General features: G+C 37.3%; 1 protein-coding gene across 2 annotated transcripts in view; it reads right to left on the reverse strand.

Annotated features, from left to right (window-relative positions):
• Nucleotides 1–20,024, reverse strand: part of LOC113060401 (serine/threonine-protein kinase D3-like) — a 131,173-nt gene that overhangs the window by 45,500 nt on the left and 65,649 nt on the right. The window contains exons 6-9 of one of the 2 annotated variants that reach the window (XM_026229289.1): nucleotides 13,241–13,430; nucleotides 13,077–13,148; nucleotides 3,311–3,488; nucleotides 2,270–2,393 (exon numbers count right to left, since the gene is read on the reverse strand). In XM_026229289.1, the coding sequence (XP_026085074.1) occupies nucleotides 2,270–2,393; nucleotides 3,311–3,488; nucleotides 13,077–13,148; nucleotides 13,241–13,430 (564 nt within the window). The remainder of the gene's footprint in view (nucleotides 1–2,269; nucleotides 2,394–3,310; nucleotides 3,489–13,076; nucleotides 13,149–13,240; nucleotides 13,431–20,024) is intronic. The other variant, XM_026229290.1, reaches the window with a different exon arrangement.

Genomic DNA, 20,024 nt, shown 5'->3' on the forward strand with positions numbered 1-20,024 from the left:
AGTTGGCAGGCCAATTGAGCACAGTAATACCATGGTCAGTAAAGCATTTACCAGTGGTTTTGGCACTGTGAGCAGGTGCCAGGTCGTGCTGAAAAACGAAATCTTCATCTCCATAAAGCTTTTCAACAGATGGAAGCATGAAGTGCTCCAAAATCTCCTGAAAGCTAGCTGCATTGACCCTTCCCTTGATAAAACACAGTGGACCAACACCAGCAGGTGACATGGCACCCCAGACCATCACTGACTGTGGATACCTGACACTGGACTTCAGGCATTTTGGAATTTCCTTCTCCCCAGTCTTCCTCCAGACTCTGGAACCATGATTTCCGAATTACATGCAAAATTAGCTTTCATCCGAAAAAAGTACTTTGGACCACTGAGCAACAGTCCAGTGCTGCTTCTCTGTAGCCCAGGTCAGGCACTTCTGCCGCTGTTTCTGGTTCAAAAGTGGCTTGACCTGGGGAATGCGGCACCTGTAGCCCATTTCCTGCAACGCCTGTGCACGGTGGCTCTGGATGTTTCTACTCTATACTCAGTCCACAATCTTCCTCAGGGTCCGGTCACCTCTTCTCGTTGTGCAGCGTTTTTTGCCACACTTTTTCCTTCCCACAGACTTCCCACTGAGGTGCCTTGATACAGCACTCTGGGAACAGCCTATTCGTTCAAAAATTTCTTTCTGTGTCTTACCCTCTCGCTTGAGGGTTTCAATTATGGCCTTCTGGACAGCAGTCAGGTTGGCAGTCTTACCCATGATTGCGGTTTTGAGTAATGAACCAGGGTGGGAGTTTTTAAAAGCCTCAGGAATCTTTTGCAGGTGTTTAGAGTTAATTAGTTGATTCAGATGATTAGGTTAATAGCTCGTTTAGAGAACCTTTTCATGATATGCTAATTTTTTTAGATAAGAATTTTGGGTTTTCATGAGCTGTATGCCAAAATCATCAGTATTAAAACAATAAAAGACCTGAAATATTTCAGTTGGTGTGCAATGAATCTAAAATATATGAAAGTTAAATTTTTATCATTACATTATGGAATCAATCAATCAATCAATCACCTTTATTTATATAGTGCTTTAAACAAAATACATTGCGTCAAAGCACTGAACAACATTCATTTGGAAAACAGTGTCTCAATAATGCAAAATGATAGTTAAAGGCAGTTCATCATTGAATTCAGTTATGTCATCTCTGTTCAGTTTAAATAGTGTCTGTGCATTTATTTGCAATCAAGTCAATGATATCGCTGTAGATGAAGTGACCCAAACTAAGCAGGCAAGGAACCGAAACTCCATCGGTGACAGAATGGAGAAAAAAACCTTGGGAGAAACCAGGCTCAGTTGGGGGGCCAGTTCTCCTCTGACCAGACGAAACCAGTAGTTCAATTCCAGGCTGCAGCAAAGTCAGATTGTGCAGAAGAATCATCTGTTTCCTATGGTCTTGTCCTGGTGGTCCTCTGAGACAAGGTCTTTACAGGGGATCTGTATCTGGGGCTCTAGTTGTCCTGGTCTCCGCTGTCTTTCAGGGCAGTAGAGGTCCTTTCTAGGTGCTGATCCACCATCTGGTTTGGATACGTACTGGATCCGGGTGACTGGAAAATAATGAACTTTTATCACAATATGCTAATTATTTTAAAAGCATCTGTATAAGAAAATAACTGAGTCAGTCAGAAATTGCGAGTTAATGAACATAAATCAAGCATAAGTAGCCAGACATTTCAACGAGCTGGGAAATTACATCAAACAATTGGAATTTATAGGTATAGACGAGGTTTTCGGATCATGTAATATGAATAAAGACATATTAAAAACAAGAAATTTTTTTGATGATCTCTGGCTCCAAATTGTATGGATGAGGAATTAGATCGTTCTATTTTACTTTAATGAATTATAATTGATCGCATCCATCTTAAATATCTTGTGGAGTATATTTTAAGACCTGGAGTATATTTAACTATTCATTAAATTGCTTAACTGTATAATTGTGATAAATATGGGATGGGTCATGGGTACATTATGCAATGTATAGTTGGACGTGGAGATTTGAGATGTATACAAATAGAAATTGTCCAACATTTAAACGGAATGTTTGTGTTTTTAGAGATTGAAGATTGGTTAATGAATGATGGCTTCAATATTATTAATTAGTCAAGGGACTGAATTGTTTAAAAAAAAACGTTTGTGTTCATCCTACTGGTGAACTTCTAAAATTCTTTCTAATCAAGTGCATAAATCACGTAAATAAATAAACGTGTATATGGAATAAAATCTCACAAGATTGTCTTGATTGGTGTAATGCACCATCCAGCCCTCTTTGACCACAGTGGAGCTCCTTCGCTTGGTGTGTTTGATGGATTGCACCACACGGATCAGGGGGATATTGGTGCTGGTAGAGGGGCTTAAAGAAGATATGAGAAATGGCAGTGATCGATAGTGTTGATGTGGATCATTGATCAAGAACATTTATTGACTCGATAGTTCACCAGCAGATGGTTTTATCCAAAGTGACTTACAAATTATGACAACTGAGGCAAACAAAACAACAAAAGTGCAACTATATACAAGTGCTAATTAGTGCTCTGAATTTAACCCAAAACACATTTAAGTGCACACACACAGCAGTGAACACACACACTCCGTGAACTCACACCCGGAGCAGTGGGCAGCCATTTATGCTGTGGTGCCCGAGGAGCAGTTGGGGGTTTGGTGCTCAAGGGAAGCTCAGTCGTGGTATTGAAGGTGGGAGAGAGCGCTGTACATTAACTCTCCCCACCTACGATCCCTGCCGGCCCAAGACTCAAACTCCCAACCTTCGGGTTACGAGACTGATTCTCTAACCATTAGGCCATGACTTCCCTGAAGTCTGAAAGTGACTTTGTGTTTCATTGGGATGCCACTATAAAGAATAATGGTTGCACTTTATTTTACAGTACGTGTAGTAACATGTACTTATAGTGTACTTACAGTCTATTTATCTAAGAAAGTTCTGGTAATACAAGGTAACTTCATGGGGTAGGGTTAGGTTTAGGGGTGGGTTCAGGGTTAGTACCTAGTTATTACATAGTTATTGTAATTACTATAATAAGTACATAGTATGTACATGAGGAACAGGACTGTAAAATAAAGTGCTACCAGAATAATAATGATTACTTGTTACATTTAAATAGCGCTTTAGCTGGCATAAGTAACGTTCACTCGCTGAAGGCAAGCTTCTAGAGGCAACATAAATCTGAAGTAATGAATTTAAGTAACAGGAAGAAGAACCCATGATTGTTTTGTAGGTATTTTATAGTATTTATTATCCAGAGCATATACCTGATGGTTTTCACATGTTCTTCATCTTTCTCACGGTCCATGAAGGGTCCAAAGAAGAGCTTGTCTTCTAGAGTGGTTGGTTCCTCTGAATCATCCAGACCACCACTGCTATCACTGTTCACATCACTGCTGTCTACTTCCATTGTGGTATCACGTTCAGGACCAGGGCTGGCAGGCTCTGAAAAAAAAACAAAAAAAAACCATACATATAAAATTTACGTGATGATACAGCCTATTGTGTGCGCACAAGAAACATTTTGCGAGCACAAGCGTCATAGTTTCCGGTTGCGTTACTGTTGCGCAGAGATGGGACCAAGTCACACATGTGCAAGTCTCAAGTAAGTCTCAAGTCTTAACCTTCAAGTCTCAAGTAAGTCCCAAGAATTTTTTTCTTGGGCAAGTCAAGTCAAGTCAAGTCACAAGCTATGTCAAGTCAAGTCCAAGTCAAGTCACCTTAATATTGTTATTTTACCTGCAGAATCTGATCTTAATAAAGTTAAAAGACAAGATATAAGTAACTGTCAGTAAATTAAAATAATTTGGATTTGCATTCTAAATACTCATGTTCAGTAAAATACATCATGGAATCAAACAAAATTGTAACTTCCTAAAATTATTTATTTTTCACTTCTGCCAACAGTGTTTGAAATGTTTTACATTTTCAACATTGAGTCCATAAAACAAATAACAGCTAAACATCCAACAGACTCCTCTCTGAACACCTCTTTCTCTCTCTCAAACACAGTTTACATACAACATTAAACTTTGTTACATTTCTCCTCTCTCTCTCTCCCTCTCTCTCTCTCTCACACACACACACACACACTCTCTCTCCCTCTCTCTCTCTCTCTCTCTCTCACACACACACACACACACACACTCTCTCTCTCTCTCTCTCTCTCTCTCAGAGTATAGAATATAAATATGACGTATTTTCAGTTGTTTCATACTTTTTTGTTATGTACAGTACAGACCAAAAGTTTGGACACACCTTCTCATTCAAAGAGTTTTCTTTATTTTCATGACTATGAAAATTGTAGATTCACACTGAAGGCATCAAAACTATGAATTAACACATGTGGAATTATATATGGAATTATATACATAACAAAAAAGTGTGAAACAACCGAAAATATGTAATATTCTTGGTTCTTCAAAGTAGCCACTTTTTGCTTTGATTACTGCTTTGCACACTCTTGGCATTCTCTTGATGAGCTTCAAGAGCTAGTCCCCTGAAATGGTCTTCCAACAGTCTTGAAGGGGTTCCCCGAGAGATGCTTAGCACTTGTTGGCCCTTTTGCCTTCTGTCTGCAGTCCAGCTCACCCCTAAACCATCTCGACTGTGTTCAGGTCCGGTGACTGTGGAGGCCAGGTCATCTGGCGCAGCACCCCATCACTCTCCTTCTTGGTCAAATAGCCCTTGATGCCTTCAGTGTGACTCTACAATTTTCATAGTCATGAAAATAAAGAAAACTCTTTGAATGAGAAGGTGTGTCCAAACTTTTGGTCTGTACTGTACATAACAAAAAAGTATGAAACATCTTAAAATACGTCATATTTATATTCTGTACTGTATATATATATATATATATATATATATATATATATGTAATACAAGAAGAATACATATATATACAGTATTGTTCAAAATAATAGCAGTACAATGTGACTAACCAGAATAATCAAGGTTTTTCGTATATTTTTTTATTGCTACGTGGCAAATAAGTTACCAGTAGGTTCAGTAGATTCTCAGAAAACAAATGAGACCCAGCATTCATGATATGCACGCTCTTAAGGCTGTGCAATTGGGCAATTAGTTGAATTAGTTGAAAGGGGTGTGTTCAAAAAAATAGCAGTGTGGCATTCAATCACTGAGGTCATCCATTTTGTGAAGAAACAGGTGTGAATCAGGTGGCCCCTATTTAAGGATGAAGCCAACACTTGTTGAACATGCATTTGAAAGCTGAGGAAAATGGGTCGTTCAAGACATTGTTCAGAAGAACAGCGTACTTTGATTAAAAAGTTGATTAGAGAGGGGAAAACCTATAAAGAGGTGCAAAAAATGATAGGCTGTTCAGCTAAAATGATCTCCAATGCCTTAAAATGGAGAGCAAAACCAGAGAGATGTGGAAGAAAACGGAAGACAACCATCAAAATGGATAGAAGAATAACCAGAATGGCAAAGGCTCAGCCAATGATCACCTCCAGGATGATCAAAGACAGTCTGGAGTTACCTGTAAGTACTGTGACAGTTAGAAGACGTCTGTGTGAAGCTAATCTATTTTCAAGAATCCCCCGCAAAGTCCCTCTGTTAAAAAAAAGGCATGTGCAGAAGAGGTTACAATTTGCCAAAGAACACATCAACTGGCCTAAAGAGAAATGGAGGAACATTTTGTGGACTGATGAGAGTAAAATTGTTCTTTTTGGGTCCAAGGGCCACAGGCAGTTTGTGAGACGACCCCCAAACTCTGAATTCAAGCCACAGTACACAGTGAAGACAGTGAAGAATGGAGGTGCAAGCATCATGATATGGGCATGTTTCTCCTACTATGGTGTTGGGCCTATTTATCGCATACCAGGGATCATGGATCAGTTTGCATATGTTAAAATACTTGAAGAGGTCATGTTGCCCTATGCTGAAGAGGACATGCCCTTGAAATGGTTGTTTCAACAAGACAATGACCCAAAACACACTAGTAAACGGGCAAAGTCTTGGTTCCAAACCAACAAAATGAATGTTATGGAGTGGCCAGCCCAATCTCCAGACCTTAATCCAATTGAGAACTTGTGGGGTGATATCAAAAATGCTGTTTCTGAAGCAAAACCAAGAAATGTGAATGAATTGTGGAATGTTGTTAAAGAATCATGGAGTGGAATAACAGCTGAGAGGTGCCACAAGTTGGTTGACTCCATGCCACACAGATGTCAAGCAGTTTTAAAAAACTGTGGTCATACAACTAAATATTAGTTTAGTGATTCACAGGATTGCTAAATCCCAGAAAAAAAAAATGTTTGTACAAAATAGTTTTGAGTTTGTACAGTCAAAGGTAGACACTGCTATTTTTTTGAACACACCCCTTTCAACTAATTGCCCAATTGCACAGCCTTAAGAGCGTGCATATCATGAATGCTGGGTCTTGTTTGTTTTCTGACAATCTACTGAACCTACTGGTAACTTGTTTGCCACGTAGCAATAAAAAATATACTAAAAACCTTGATTATTCTGGTTAGTCACATTGTACTGCTATTATTTTGAACAATACTGTATATGTAATGTGCACTTCTCATGATTGGGTAATCGCGGCAGCTACATTTGTTTTTATGATTAATTGTTTTGCTCTATGAGAAAGACAAGGTAACAAAATATTCGGGGCTTATGCCCCCTTAGCCCAGCCCTAGCGCCGCCCCTGGAATGTGTTTTTTTGACGGCCTGCTAGCGGATCATTAGGGGCCGTTCACATCACGTATTTTGAGCGCGCAAGTTCGCTATTTCCAATGTAGGCGCTCATAATGGAAGGCACCGCATCGAGTTAAAAACATCAAAACTTTTCAGAATGCCGCAAGCGCACTGCGGGTCATGTGACAATAACTAACCAATCAGCTTCATCCTTTCCCGTATAAACATTGAAAGCTCAGCTAAGATGAAGGAACAGCTGTTCATAGCTGTATATGGATTGCCATTTTGAAATGAATTTAGTAGCAGAGCTACTGCGAGCGATTTTTAGTGCTGCAAATCCATTTATCCTTTGCTGAAATTTCCGCGTCTCCATTGAGAGAGAGCTTGTCATGGATGCTTAGCAACGACAGACGCCCCAGGAGCACTTCTGCCCGAGCGCTTTGGAAAGAAGGAGAAAGCGGCACACCCAGCGTTTTCCACGCGTTTTTAGGCGCGAATTATTGAAGACAAAAGCGATGACCGTCGGTAACCCTCAGGCTGACATGTTGATGTGATGTGATATCTGATTTAAGTGGGCTGAATTTAAAATCAGTGAAATTAATTATCTATCTGTACTATGATTCCAATAATAAGTAACAATTATAATGTTTCATACCAAATTAACATTGAATGCAAAATGTAAATGATGCACAATTTATATTAACTGCTGTAATAGAATTGCTGTTTGGACATTAATTGGGTTTTTTTTTTATGACTTCATATTAGCTACACATTCAATGCCATTTTCCTCTAAAACAGTGAATTTACAGTTATATGACAGATTATATAAGATTATATTAGATTAGATAAACTGTCACTCACATTTTTGAACATAGATTTATAATGCACGATCCAAACTTAAACTTTTAAAATTCATGAATGATAACATTTTGTAACACGATATTGATGTACCATTTACATGGTAATGCCTAGAAAGGACCTCTATTGCCCTGAAAGACAGCGGAGACCAAGACAACTAGAGCCCCAGATACAGATCCCCTGTAAAGACCTTGTCTCAGAGGACCACCAGGACAAGACCACACTAAACAGATGATTCTTCTGCACAATCTGACTTTGCTGCAGCCTGGAATTGAACTGCTGGTTTTGTCTGGTCAGAGGAGAACTGGTCCCCCAAATGAGCCTGGTTTCTCCCAAGGATTTTTTCTCTATTCTGTCATCGATGGAGTTTCGGTTCCTTGCCGCCGTTGCCTCTGGCTTGCTTAGTTGGGGTCACTTCATCTACAGCGATATCGTTGACTTGATTGCAAATAAATGCACAGACACTATTTAACTGAACAGAGATGACATCACTGAATTCAATGATGAACTGCCTTTAACTGTCATTTTGCATTATTCACACACTGTTTTCCTAATGAATGTTTTTCAGTTGCTTTGACGCAATTAATTTTGTTTAAAGCGCTATGATATACAGAATCGTTTTAAACGGTTCGCGTCTCCAATACGCATTAATCCACAAATTACTTAAGCTGTTAACTTGTTTAATGTGGCTGACACTCCCTCCTTGAGTTCAAACAAACCAATATCCTGGAGTAATTAATTTACTCAAACAGTAGACTGAATGAACTACTGTGAAGAGAGAGATGAACACCGAGCAGAGCCAGATAATGACTCATTCACGAGTCAAGAACCGGTTACATCAGTTTTCGGATCACCAGTAGTTCTTTCTGACAGTTCGATTCAATAATCCGGTTGAAGAAAACAGTTCACCGGTTCTTTTGCGCTCAATGTAATGGCGTCATTGGCGAGGATTGCAAGCCTTCGGTTTACCTGGGCTCATAACATTAGCACAGAATCAGTTCAGAATCAATCACCAAAAGAATCAGTTCGGTTCAGATGCTCTGTGTGTCGGTTTGCTTCACGCTGAATCACACATGCGCAGTATCATCAGCTCCTCGGTTCTCGAATCGGACACGTCTGACAGAAACGGTTCTTGACTCGTGAACAAGTCATTATCTGGCTCGGCTCGGTGTTCATCTTCAGTTCTTTCTTCACAGCAGTTCAGTCAGTGTACTGTTTGAGTACATTAATTACTCCAGGATATTGGTTTGTTTGAACTCAGAGGAAGTTTACAAAACGAGCGGTCATGTGATGTGTTTCGATTAATGCGAGAAAGATGCAAAAATGGATGCTGAGTTGGTGTAACGGAGGCTTGCCTCTGGTGATTAAGTTTTGGTTGCACCAGCAACTAAAGCAAAGTCGGAAGTGTGGAAAAGTTTTGACCATGTTTATAATGAGAATAATGAGTGAATAATGACGCACCATCAGTGAGCGCAGGAACGCGCTGAAGACATCTACAGTAGATTCAATCATTTTCCTCCACAAAAACATGTAGGGTTAACCTAATCTCTGTGAGTAAAGGTTTTTCAAATGATTTTAAATGCATAATGTGGACAGAGTATTTACGTTAATGTTGGCATTATTATTTTATTAAATGTCAGATGCTAGTGGCGAAGCAAATCCTGCGGAGCCTTTATCTTAATTTCCTTATTACCAAATACCCATCTTAATTTAAAATGTATCCAAATTTAATTTAATTTGTTAAAAAAGACTCGTTTTTATTGGTGCGTTGGTTTATTTACAGGCTAAATGAGCCTATGTCTAGTTAGAGTGCTGAGATGTTAAGATGTTACAGAGGACTTATTTTATTTTTTTATTCCAACTTCCAAGTGGCCTATAGCCTACATTAGTTATGAATAAATTATGATAAAACATGTATAAATTACTCATTCTTGACAAAAGCTAAAAGAGCTGTGTGTGTGCGTACATTTGAATAATGTCGGGCTGTAAATGGGTTCGGGCTTTTAAAAAGCTGTCAATCAAAATGTACTTGTCGGGCTCAGGCCGAAACCTGTCGGGCTCGGGTCCTGTTGGGCCTAACTTTTAAGGCCCGATTACTGCTCTGACATTGTTATTTTTATTATTGCGAATTGAGATGAATGAAGAGAATGTCTGGAAAAGGGAAGTTTATTTTATCAAGTTAGCCAGTGATTTTATCAACACAGGTTCAAATAATATGAAATAAAATAATATAAAAAATGTTTAATACAAATGTGTATATTCTGCAGTTCGCTGGTTTATGTTACACCATTTTTTTTAGATATCCATGTCCATTTTACACTAAGCAACCAGTAGCGACTGAATTCAGTCCAGCTGGAGGGTAGTGGGTAGTTAAAGGTGTGATTATTTTGCTCTTTCATATGGACAGTGTCTGATGAGGGTTTCAAATTTGCAGAGTAGGTTAAAGACTATCTCACAACCGGTTCGTGCATGTTTTGCGAGGTGGCTAATTCGTACAGCAGGTACGAATACTGGTAGGTTTAGGGGCGGGTTAGGTGTAGGTAATTCACAAATTCATACGAATTGTGCAACTCGTAAAATATGTACGAATTGCCGTAAGATCAGGCTTAGGACAAATGCCTCGTTTGGCTTTTGCAATTTTTGCAACTGCATAGGCCTACATAATATTACATATATTATAATATGGTTTTGTTTTTTCTCAGGAGAGATGAGGCGCTTCTGAGAGAGAGACAAAGAAACTGGCAAATGAGACATGCATCTGCCAAAGAGACAAAAGCTTTTCTGCTTAATTTATAGCCTATGCTGCTTTGTACAATTTACAGTTTTAATTGTATGATGCAGCGCTGCAGTCGTTTTGGCAATACAAATATAAAAATATATTGCAGTAATAAGAAATTATTATACAAAACCTGAAATATAAAATCTCACAGAATGTATTCATTTGCTACCAATATACTGAGCCATCTCTTTATGTTTTTCTAAATCCCAAACAGAGTCCAGACATCAGAAAATTATCCGTCTATGAACATGTTTTACAGGCTATTTTAGATTTGGGAAATACACATGCATTATAGGCATGACAAAAACGTTTTTGGGAGACAACATATTTTGTAGACTTTCTGTGATTTATAACGCACAAACCAGAAGCAACAATATCTTCAGAAGGGTGAAGGGTTGACCATTCTCAATACATAAAATATAATAATATAAGTAATATAAGTTTTTGTGTTTCAGAGGAAAAATCTATGTTAAGGCATCTCTCCATTACAGACCGTTCTGAAAGCAGATTTGATGTAAATGCATATAAAATGCTTTAAAACTTTAACAGAGATTTCTAGACGGTATTTAATAGGTCTGCCCCTCACGTAAGATTTTTCTAGTAGTAGTTAATTTGTCATTATTCAACTAATCACATGTTTATATTAAATTAACAAAGATCAATCCATAACGGAAATTAATATGTTCCATTCTAAAGCACATGCATTATGTTTGCCACAAAGCACAGATAGAAGTAGCCTAATAAGTGTGAAAAGGAGACATTTTAATTATTTATTAATAAACTAATGTTTTCTTTTCGCCTGCTAGATGAAATTCATGGGTTGATTCATCTCCACAGGATGTGCATAAACAGAGTATTTGATTTCATTTTGAATTGGTCCATTTAAAAGTACACATTTCAAGCTTTCTGTAGATATATTTCTCATATATGTAAGGCACCCCAATTTTAAACTATTTTATTATCAGAAAAAAATATATATATTGCGAGGGCGCTTCCCTGCCATGCACGCATATTAATAATTTTCTGCACAAACACTTGAACATGAATATTAATGCCACACTTTTATTTTAGGTTACAGTGGATCCGCATTAAAAAAAAAAATCTTCACAAGTCTACAACAGAGACAGATGCAGTTATAACCTGTAAATTGAAGGCTATTTAACATTTTAAAATCATCTAACGGCTGATGCCACTCCAAATTGTTGTAAAACAGATTGTTTTAATAAATCTCTTTTACATTAAATAGTAAAGATACAAAGCAGGTTAGATATTATTGTACACATAATTATAAAATGCTATAGACTGCGAATAAGATGCCAGTGTGACATTTTGCATATGCATTACAAAGTTAATACTTTTTTACATGCAATGATTTCATTGCATTTAATTTTTTTTTTATTTTATTTTTTATTTTTTACTTAAATTGTATGAAAGCAAGTAAAGAAAGCTCCCTTTAAAATCAGTGAAGTTGTCAATTAATGAAGCTCTTTTTTACATGGTGTGCACTTGTGTTGATTGTAATGGTAGAACATGACTTTAAATATGAGTAAATTTTTATTATACATTTATAGAATCCAGTTTCAGTTAGTTAAATCGTGGCCAGGTTTAATATATGAGTCACTTGCTTTAGTTTGACCTAAATAATGGGAGCGAAATTATTCAGTTCCTCACATTTACTAAAATAATGGAAATAATTTATAAAACACGGAACAATTTCTTAATCATTGTACAGACAGATATCTGTTCTGCAAGTAGTTATCTGTCAAAATAAAGGACAGATAACGAATAAGGTATGTGCGTGTTTTATTCTGTTTTATTTGTTCTGAAAAAATAACATAACTTCATAAATAGGCTACTACTCATAGTACTACTACAATTTTTTTTAATCTGTGAATATTAAATATTATAACTACAGTGTTTTTCTTAAATTTTACGTTGACTGCAGCTGTCAAATGTAAAGTCCGGGACACAGTGAGCAATGGTCGAGCTAGTTTGTTTGGTCGGATCTCGTTGGGCTCACATCGGTGGCAGTTTGTTGAATCGGCATCTGGAATGTCAGGGCTGTCTGCGAGACTGAGAGCTCTGATTGGATGTTCAGTTTAGCAAACGAGTCACTGCCAATAATTAAAGCAAAAGTAATGAAAACAAGCATGTGAATGAAGGCGGTACAGACAGAAGGCTGTTTAAACGTTACGTGATCTTTCCCAATCATTCTAATAAGCGAATGTTTTGGAAGTCTGATTGGTTGCTAACTTTTTACAAGGTGTGAAAATAATTAATTTCCAGCGCACAGGACACAGTTTGTGCACACACACACACTTTGAGTGCGAGCAGAGATCCGTGTTTGCCACAGACACATTTTAAGTGTGCGAGATCAAATTAAATCAGCATTTGGGTGGAGAGATTTGCGCTCGCGCATCCTAGCAATATATTATCATGCTTTAACAGTGCACTCCCGGCACTTGACAGTAAAATAATGCCTCGCTACATATCCATGCTTTTATTATATTCGTTGTATGACAGCAGAGTAACGCAACCGGAAACTGTAACGCATTAGCGTTACGAAATGTTTCTTGTGCACACGCTTAAGTTTCTCATGAGCATGCAAAAGTATCTTGTGAGTATGTAAAAGTCTGTGTATTTATTTATTTATTCTTTGGAGGCTCTGTATAATGATTTCTATAAGTATGTTTTTCCTTTTAGTTGGATGTGGCTAAAAACCATAACCATACCTCCATTGAAAACTCCAAGACAGTCTTTTGGTACCTTTGAAGCACATCGCTTGTGGCAAGTGAATTTACAGTCTGGTGAACAAAACACGTGATCACTTTTTTTTTCTACAGCTGACTAGAAATATTTCCTATAAGAAAGCTTAAAGGAAAATGATGATACTCACCTTTGCACTGCACGCCCTGGCGGAAAAGCCCTTTGAGCAACCATTTGCAGAACTGGCAGATGGTGGGGCGGGTGTAGGTGTGAATGACAAAAGTGTGAGGGACGTTGACTCGCCCTAGCACCATCTTCTCCATCCAGATTGGCCGACCGCTCCATGACGGTATCCATTTCCCTGGCTCCTGATGGCGCTGCTATACCAGAGAAATAAGTAACAATAAAACTGTCAATTCACATACTGTGCAAATCATGCATAATGCATACCAAACAAACACTACTGTACAAAGATTTAAGCTTAGTAAGATTTAGTTTTTAAATGAATACTTTTAGAATCAATCTTGTTGACATTAAAGAGTTTTTACAGTGTTAATGTGTCCCGGGAATAATATTAATAGTTGGCATGTTTTTGTGCTGCTGTGCATCCCTGTGTTTATTAAGCAGCATTTACGCGAGTTGCGGACCCACCTAACACGCTCTTTAAATAAAGAAAAAACAATGTGCCAGACTTTAGACCAGGTTCGAGTTGGTCTATGGCGCAGTCTATTTTTAGCTCCTTAAAATAGCAATGCTCCAGCAATTCGCCTGAACACACCCTTTTTTTAGACCAGCAAGCCCATGGGCGCAAAAATGAGCACAAATGCATTTGCTAATTAAACGACGTGGCGCTGGACGGGAAAAAGCGAATGTCGCCAGACTGAAACTAGCAAACACACTTGAGCTGCGCCTTGCGTCGCATTGCGCCGGCTGTATGATAGGGCCCTAGGTCCCCGACCTGGTATCAATTCCAGAATCAATCCCGGTTCGGGTTCGCGTTCACACAGAAGGCGACCCGGCAATGTTCCGGCAATTTTACGCCTCCAATGTGCAGTGTAAAAGGGGCTAGAGAACATAAAAGACTTCTTTCAAAAACATTAAAAATATATAATATTAATCCCAACATCCCCTTTGAATGTTAGTGATTTCATAGCAGATGTACATGTAAAATAAATTGAACAGCAGCCATTCATCTATATGAATGTAACAGAGGATATGATTTTTTACTGATTTTCTTTTTCACAGCACACATTCTCCACAAGAATGTTTCAAAACTGGCCACTTAGTTAAAATATAAGCTGTTCAACCACAGAGGATTTCACATAGACACTGATCTCAACAAACAGGGAAAATTTGAAAATGATTGATCTGATTTACCATAATGCTTTTAAAAAATTGATTTTTATAGGGGTCAAAAACAAAAGAACACTTTATATTCCTTCGTATGTATTACTGATCTTATGTAGAGAACATTTCTTTAGGTCTGAAATGCTGCCAGATGTAAAGAGCTGAGTTTGTGATATGTCACATTGTAAATAGAACTGCATGCTTTGGCAGAGACAGCAATTACAATGTTTAATTGAGTTCATTTGAAATAAAATAAGCATAACATAAAAAGGGAAAACTAAGTGTCCATAAAACAAACTCCATGTTCTTGCCATGTTTGGGTTTGTGCTGATATGAGGTGATTACTCCACCACTATGCATATCTTTCAACCCATTTTGTTAAATTTAACTATAAATATAAATCAAAAGTGAAGCATAAAAAGAATTTGGATATTTATGTCACACTCAATTAGTATGAATTCCCTTGTTTTAGAAAACAAAATACCAGTCCCTCCAGGATTTCGCGACTTTTTGTTTTTTGTGATTTTTGCGATCAAAATTGTTGATTTTGTGGTAGTAATTTCCATAAATGTGTGAATTTTTTTGTTGTTGTTGTTGTCTTTTAATCACATTTACCAAATTGACTCAAGTCACCTTTATTTATATATTGATTTTAACAATACAGATTGTGTCGAAGTAGCTTTACAGTATCAAATAGAAAAATAGTGTGTTGGTAATGCAGAAAGACAATAATAAATCAAGTCAACTATATCACTGTAAATGAAGTGTAAATCTAGAGTATGATTTCGACAGTAAGTAGGTCCTGAGACGTGTTGTCTAACCCCAATAGAATTCAGATATAAATGCATCTATAAATGCATCTATAAATGCTGATCCCAATGCATCTTTTTCATTATCAACATGGATATTGAAATCACCAACTATTAAAACTTTATGTGCAGCCAGAACTAACTCGGATGTAAAATCACCAAACTTTTTAATAAAGTCTGTATGGTTAATGTTATATGAATCTCTGGATAATGTTATATGAAGCACCATTACTTCAAACGAGTTATACTTGAAGCCTGCCCTCTGAGAAATCCTGAAAACGTTGTTATAAGTTGAAGCAACACCTCCCCCTTTGCCTTTTGGACGTGGCTCATGATTATAAAAGTAATATTGGGGGGTGGACTCATTTTAAATAATTTAATCATCAGGTTTTAGCCAGGTTTCTGTCAAACAGAGCACATCTAGACTGTGTAGATCTTAGAAAGGGAGGATACTCAGCTCTATATCTCTTCACGGCCCGGTGAAACACACCAATTTGAAAAATGAATGGAATGCATAGTCAAAATAAAAAACTGGATGACAATTTATATCTCACTGCTAAATTCTGAAAAAAAAAAAAAAACAGAGGTGTTAATTATAGTACCTAAAACTCTGCATGTAATAACCTAGAACACTGTCTAAGACTTGATGGTTGCTCTGTCAATTCTTCGTCATCAGTTAGGAACTTAGGTGTGCTATTTGATATTAATCTTTTCTTAGAAAGTCACATTTCTAGCATTTGTAAAACTGCATTTTTCCAACTAAAAAATATATCTAAATTACGGCCTATGCTCTCAATATCAAATGCAGGAATGTTAATCCATGCATTTATGACCTCAAGGTTAGATTATTGTAATGCTTTATTAGGTGGTTGTTCTGCACGCTTAGTAAAAAAACTACAGCTAGTCCAAAATGCAGTAGCAAGAGTACTTACTAGAACCAGGAAGTATGACCATATTAGCCCGGTCCTGTCAACACTGCACTGGCTCCCTATCAAACATCATATAGATTTTAAAATATTGCTTATTAATTTTAAAGCCCTGAATGGTTTAGCACCTCAGTATTTGAATGAGCTCCTGTTACATTATAATCCTCTATGTCCGCTGCGTTCTCAAAACTCAGGCAATTTGATAATACCTAGAATATCAAAATCAACTGCGGGCGGCAGATCTTTTTCCTATTTGCCGCCCAAACTCTGAAATAACCTGCCTAACATTGTTCGGGAGGCAGACACACTCTTTCAGTTTAAATCTAGATTAAAGACCCATGTCTTTAACCTGGCTTACACATAACATACTAATATGCTTTTAATTTCCAAATCCGTTAAAGGATTTTTAGGCTGCATTAATTGGGTAAACCGGAACTGGGAACACTTCCCATAACACCTGATGTACTTGCTACATCATTAGAAGAATGGCATCTACGCTAATATTAGTGTGCTTTTCTCTTATTCTGAGGTAACCGTAGCCACCATATCCAGTCTGTATCCAAATCAGAGGGTCACTGCAGTCACCCGGATCCAGTACGTATCCAGACCAGATGGTGGATCAGCACCTAGAAAGGACCTCTACAGCCCTGACAGCGGAGACCAGGACAACTAGAGCCCCAGATACAGATCACACAGGATGCGTTTGCAGTCTGCTACTTATCTGTGGCTGTTTAGTGCACAAACACAAATTTTGTTCATTATTTTTATTTCAAATCATGTAAAAAAATAAAAAAATAATAATAAAAAATAAACCTTTTTTCAGCGTTGAGACTCTTATCACAGTACAGTAACAATCTTTCTTTTTAAACTCAATAAATATAAACAATGTATTATTCATGCATTTGACTTCTAGGCAGGGCTGGGGAGTAACAAAATACATGTAACGGCGTTATGTATTTAAAATACAAAATATGAGTAACTGTATTTCATTATAATTACATTTTAAATTGGGGTAATCAGATTACAGTTACATATGAAAAGTATTTTAGATTGCCAGTGATTTCTTTTGATGTCTTTTATTAATGTAATATTTTAGTAAACAGTTTGGGGATTTCAACCAAAACCGCGACTGATTCTCCGTTGAAACAAAAAAACTGTGTGCTGCAGCTGTTCATTTAGCAACTCTTAGTGAGCGATACATGCTCATCACAACAAACATTCTCCTAGAACTCACACTTTGCATTCAGTTAACAGATTCATACGAATCATGTATGAAATAAAAATGTATAAACTCAAAAGATAGCTTTATGTGCTTTACAGATGAACTTGAAGTTTTTGACTCGGTAATGCAATTTCATGATCCGTTTTGTGAACAGATGATTCTTTTGAATCAATCTATTAAAAGAATAATTTCTTTTGTTGAACGAAACCAGTGTGGAAACCAATGGTTCACACACTGGTTAGATCTGAAGTGCAGAGCTCACAAAATCAATAGCCCAACATCCCGGGGCAATTGTGTTTTCCAGTCGGGCTCCAAAATGTATCACCACTCTGAATAGAGAATAGAGATGTAAAACTCCAAACTTGATTCACGCTGTTCACTTGCATGAAGGGGTGAAACGGATCGTAGTTGATCGTATGCACTTGTTTGAAAGTCTTGCCGATTCAAACGTTTTAAACCATTCATGCGCATTCGGAACTTGCACTCACTCAAAGCGCGCACTGAGTGAAACGTTTCAGACAAGGCGCGTACACAATTGATTCATCTTTCATGTTTCCTAGCTTCTGAATGAACACTTACACACAAAATTATCTCAAAATAATTGTCTATGCAAGTATTCTCGTGAACAAAGTTGGTTATGTCTTAAGTTAACATATACAGTGGAGAAAGAAATCTCGGTAACACTTTCTATGAAGCCCGTATTTATAATACATTATAAGGGTATTTTTAAGGCCTTATAATGAATGCATAATGCGTTATAAAAAACCTTATGATAAGTTATATCAACTCATGAATATTCATAGCAATTATAATACTTCATAATACGTGCGTATTTGTGGTTGAAAGTTTAAGAGTATGATTATTTATAACACACAATGAACACTATATTAAATCATCTTCATTTACAGTATAATGGACTGTATCATATCCTGACTGTTTAAGATCTGCACAGTATCTTACTACAGCTTGTGAGTGGTTAGATGTTGAGTGTTATTTGAGGGTTTCTGTGGCGCTAATGATAACAAATTGATGTGGGCTAAATACTCCAACTGAAATACAGGTCCTTCTCAAATAATTAGCATATTGTGATAAGGTTCATTATTTTCCATAATGTAATGATAAAAATTAAACTTTAATATATTTTAGATTCATTGCACACCAACTGAAATATTTCAGGTCTTTTATTGTTTTAATACCGGGGGACCTGCGGAAGCAGTGGACTGAGTCTAGAGTAGAAACATCCAGAGCCACCGTGCACAGGCGTGTACAGGAAATGGGCTACAGGTGCCGCATTCCCCAGGTCAAGCCACTTTTGAACCAGAAACAGCGGCAGAAGCGCCTGACCTGGGCTACAGAGAAGCAGCACTGGACTTTTGGACAAATTTTGCATGTCATTCGGAAATCAAGGTGCCAGAGTCTGGAGGAAGACTGGGGAGAAGGAAATGCCAAAATGCCTGAAGTCCAGTGTCAAGTAACCACAGTCAGTGATGGTCTAGGGTGCCATGTCAGCTGCTGGTGTTGGTCCGCTGTGTTTTTTCAAGGGCAGGGTCAATGCAGCTAGCTATCAGGAGATTTTGGAGCACTTCATGCTTCCATCTGCTGAAAAGCTTTATGGAGATGAAGATTTCGTTTTTCAGCACGACCTGGCACCTGCTAACAGTGCCAAAACCACTGGTAAATGGTTTACTGACCATGGTATTACTGTGTTCAATTGGCCTGCCAACTCTCCTGACCTGAACTCCATAGAGAATCTGTGGGATATTGGGAAGAGAAAGTTGAGAAACGCAAGACCCAACACTCTGGATGAGCTTAAGACCGCTATCGAAGCATCCTGGGCCTCCATAACACCTCAGCAGTGCCACAGGCTGATTGCCTCCATGCCACGCCGCATTGAAGCAGTCATTTCTGCAAAAGGATTCCCGACCAAGTATTGAGTGCATAACTGAACATAATTATTTGAAGGTTGACTTTTTTTGTACACTTTTCACAGACAATTTTGTTTTTGGTTTAAATTTAGATATTTAGATTTTTTATAGTTTTATGATTTTTTTTTTTAAATCTGATTTAGGATGTTTTAAAATTTCTAGTTAGTTTTATTATTTAACATTTGAATTTCACCAAGAAATATGCAGCATTTTGTCTAATAATAAAAGGACACATTTTAATTCATAATTTGTCTTAAATCTCATTTTGTAAAAAAAAATATATATATACATATATATATATATATATATATATATATATATATATATATATATATATATATATATATACATACAAATAAATTGTAAGAAAATTGTATGGTGTAATCTGTATTGTTAATTTTATTGCATCATAAGTTTATTGAATCATTAGATCCAGATATACTACTAGTTTTTGCTGATCATGCTGATTCGTGCACAGTAAAGTTCAGCCAAACTTTTTTTTTTTCTTGGTCTAGTTAAATTAATGTTGGGCTACCAAAACCTGGAGAATACCTGCCCAAATGTCTACCAGGAATTTAGAAATTTTGCGAGCCTTTAGGTGTGTTCCCCAAAAGCATCATTAATAACGACATTGCTTGTGAACGTGGGAAACAAGCCCTGTCAATTTTGACTCAGTGATTCTTTTGCAACTCTTTTTCACTTAAAGTTTAGACCATTCGTTACTATGTTACATCATTGGTGAAAG

The sequence above is a fragment of the Carassius auratus genome, chromosome 42, assembly GCF_003368295.1.
Source record: "Carassius auratus strain Wakin chromosome 42, ASM336829v1, whole genome shotgun sequence".
NCBI lineage: Eukaryota > Metazoa > Chordata > Actinopteri > Cypriniformes > Cyprinidae > Carassius > Carassius auratus.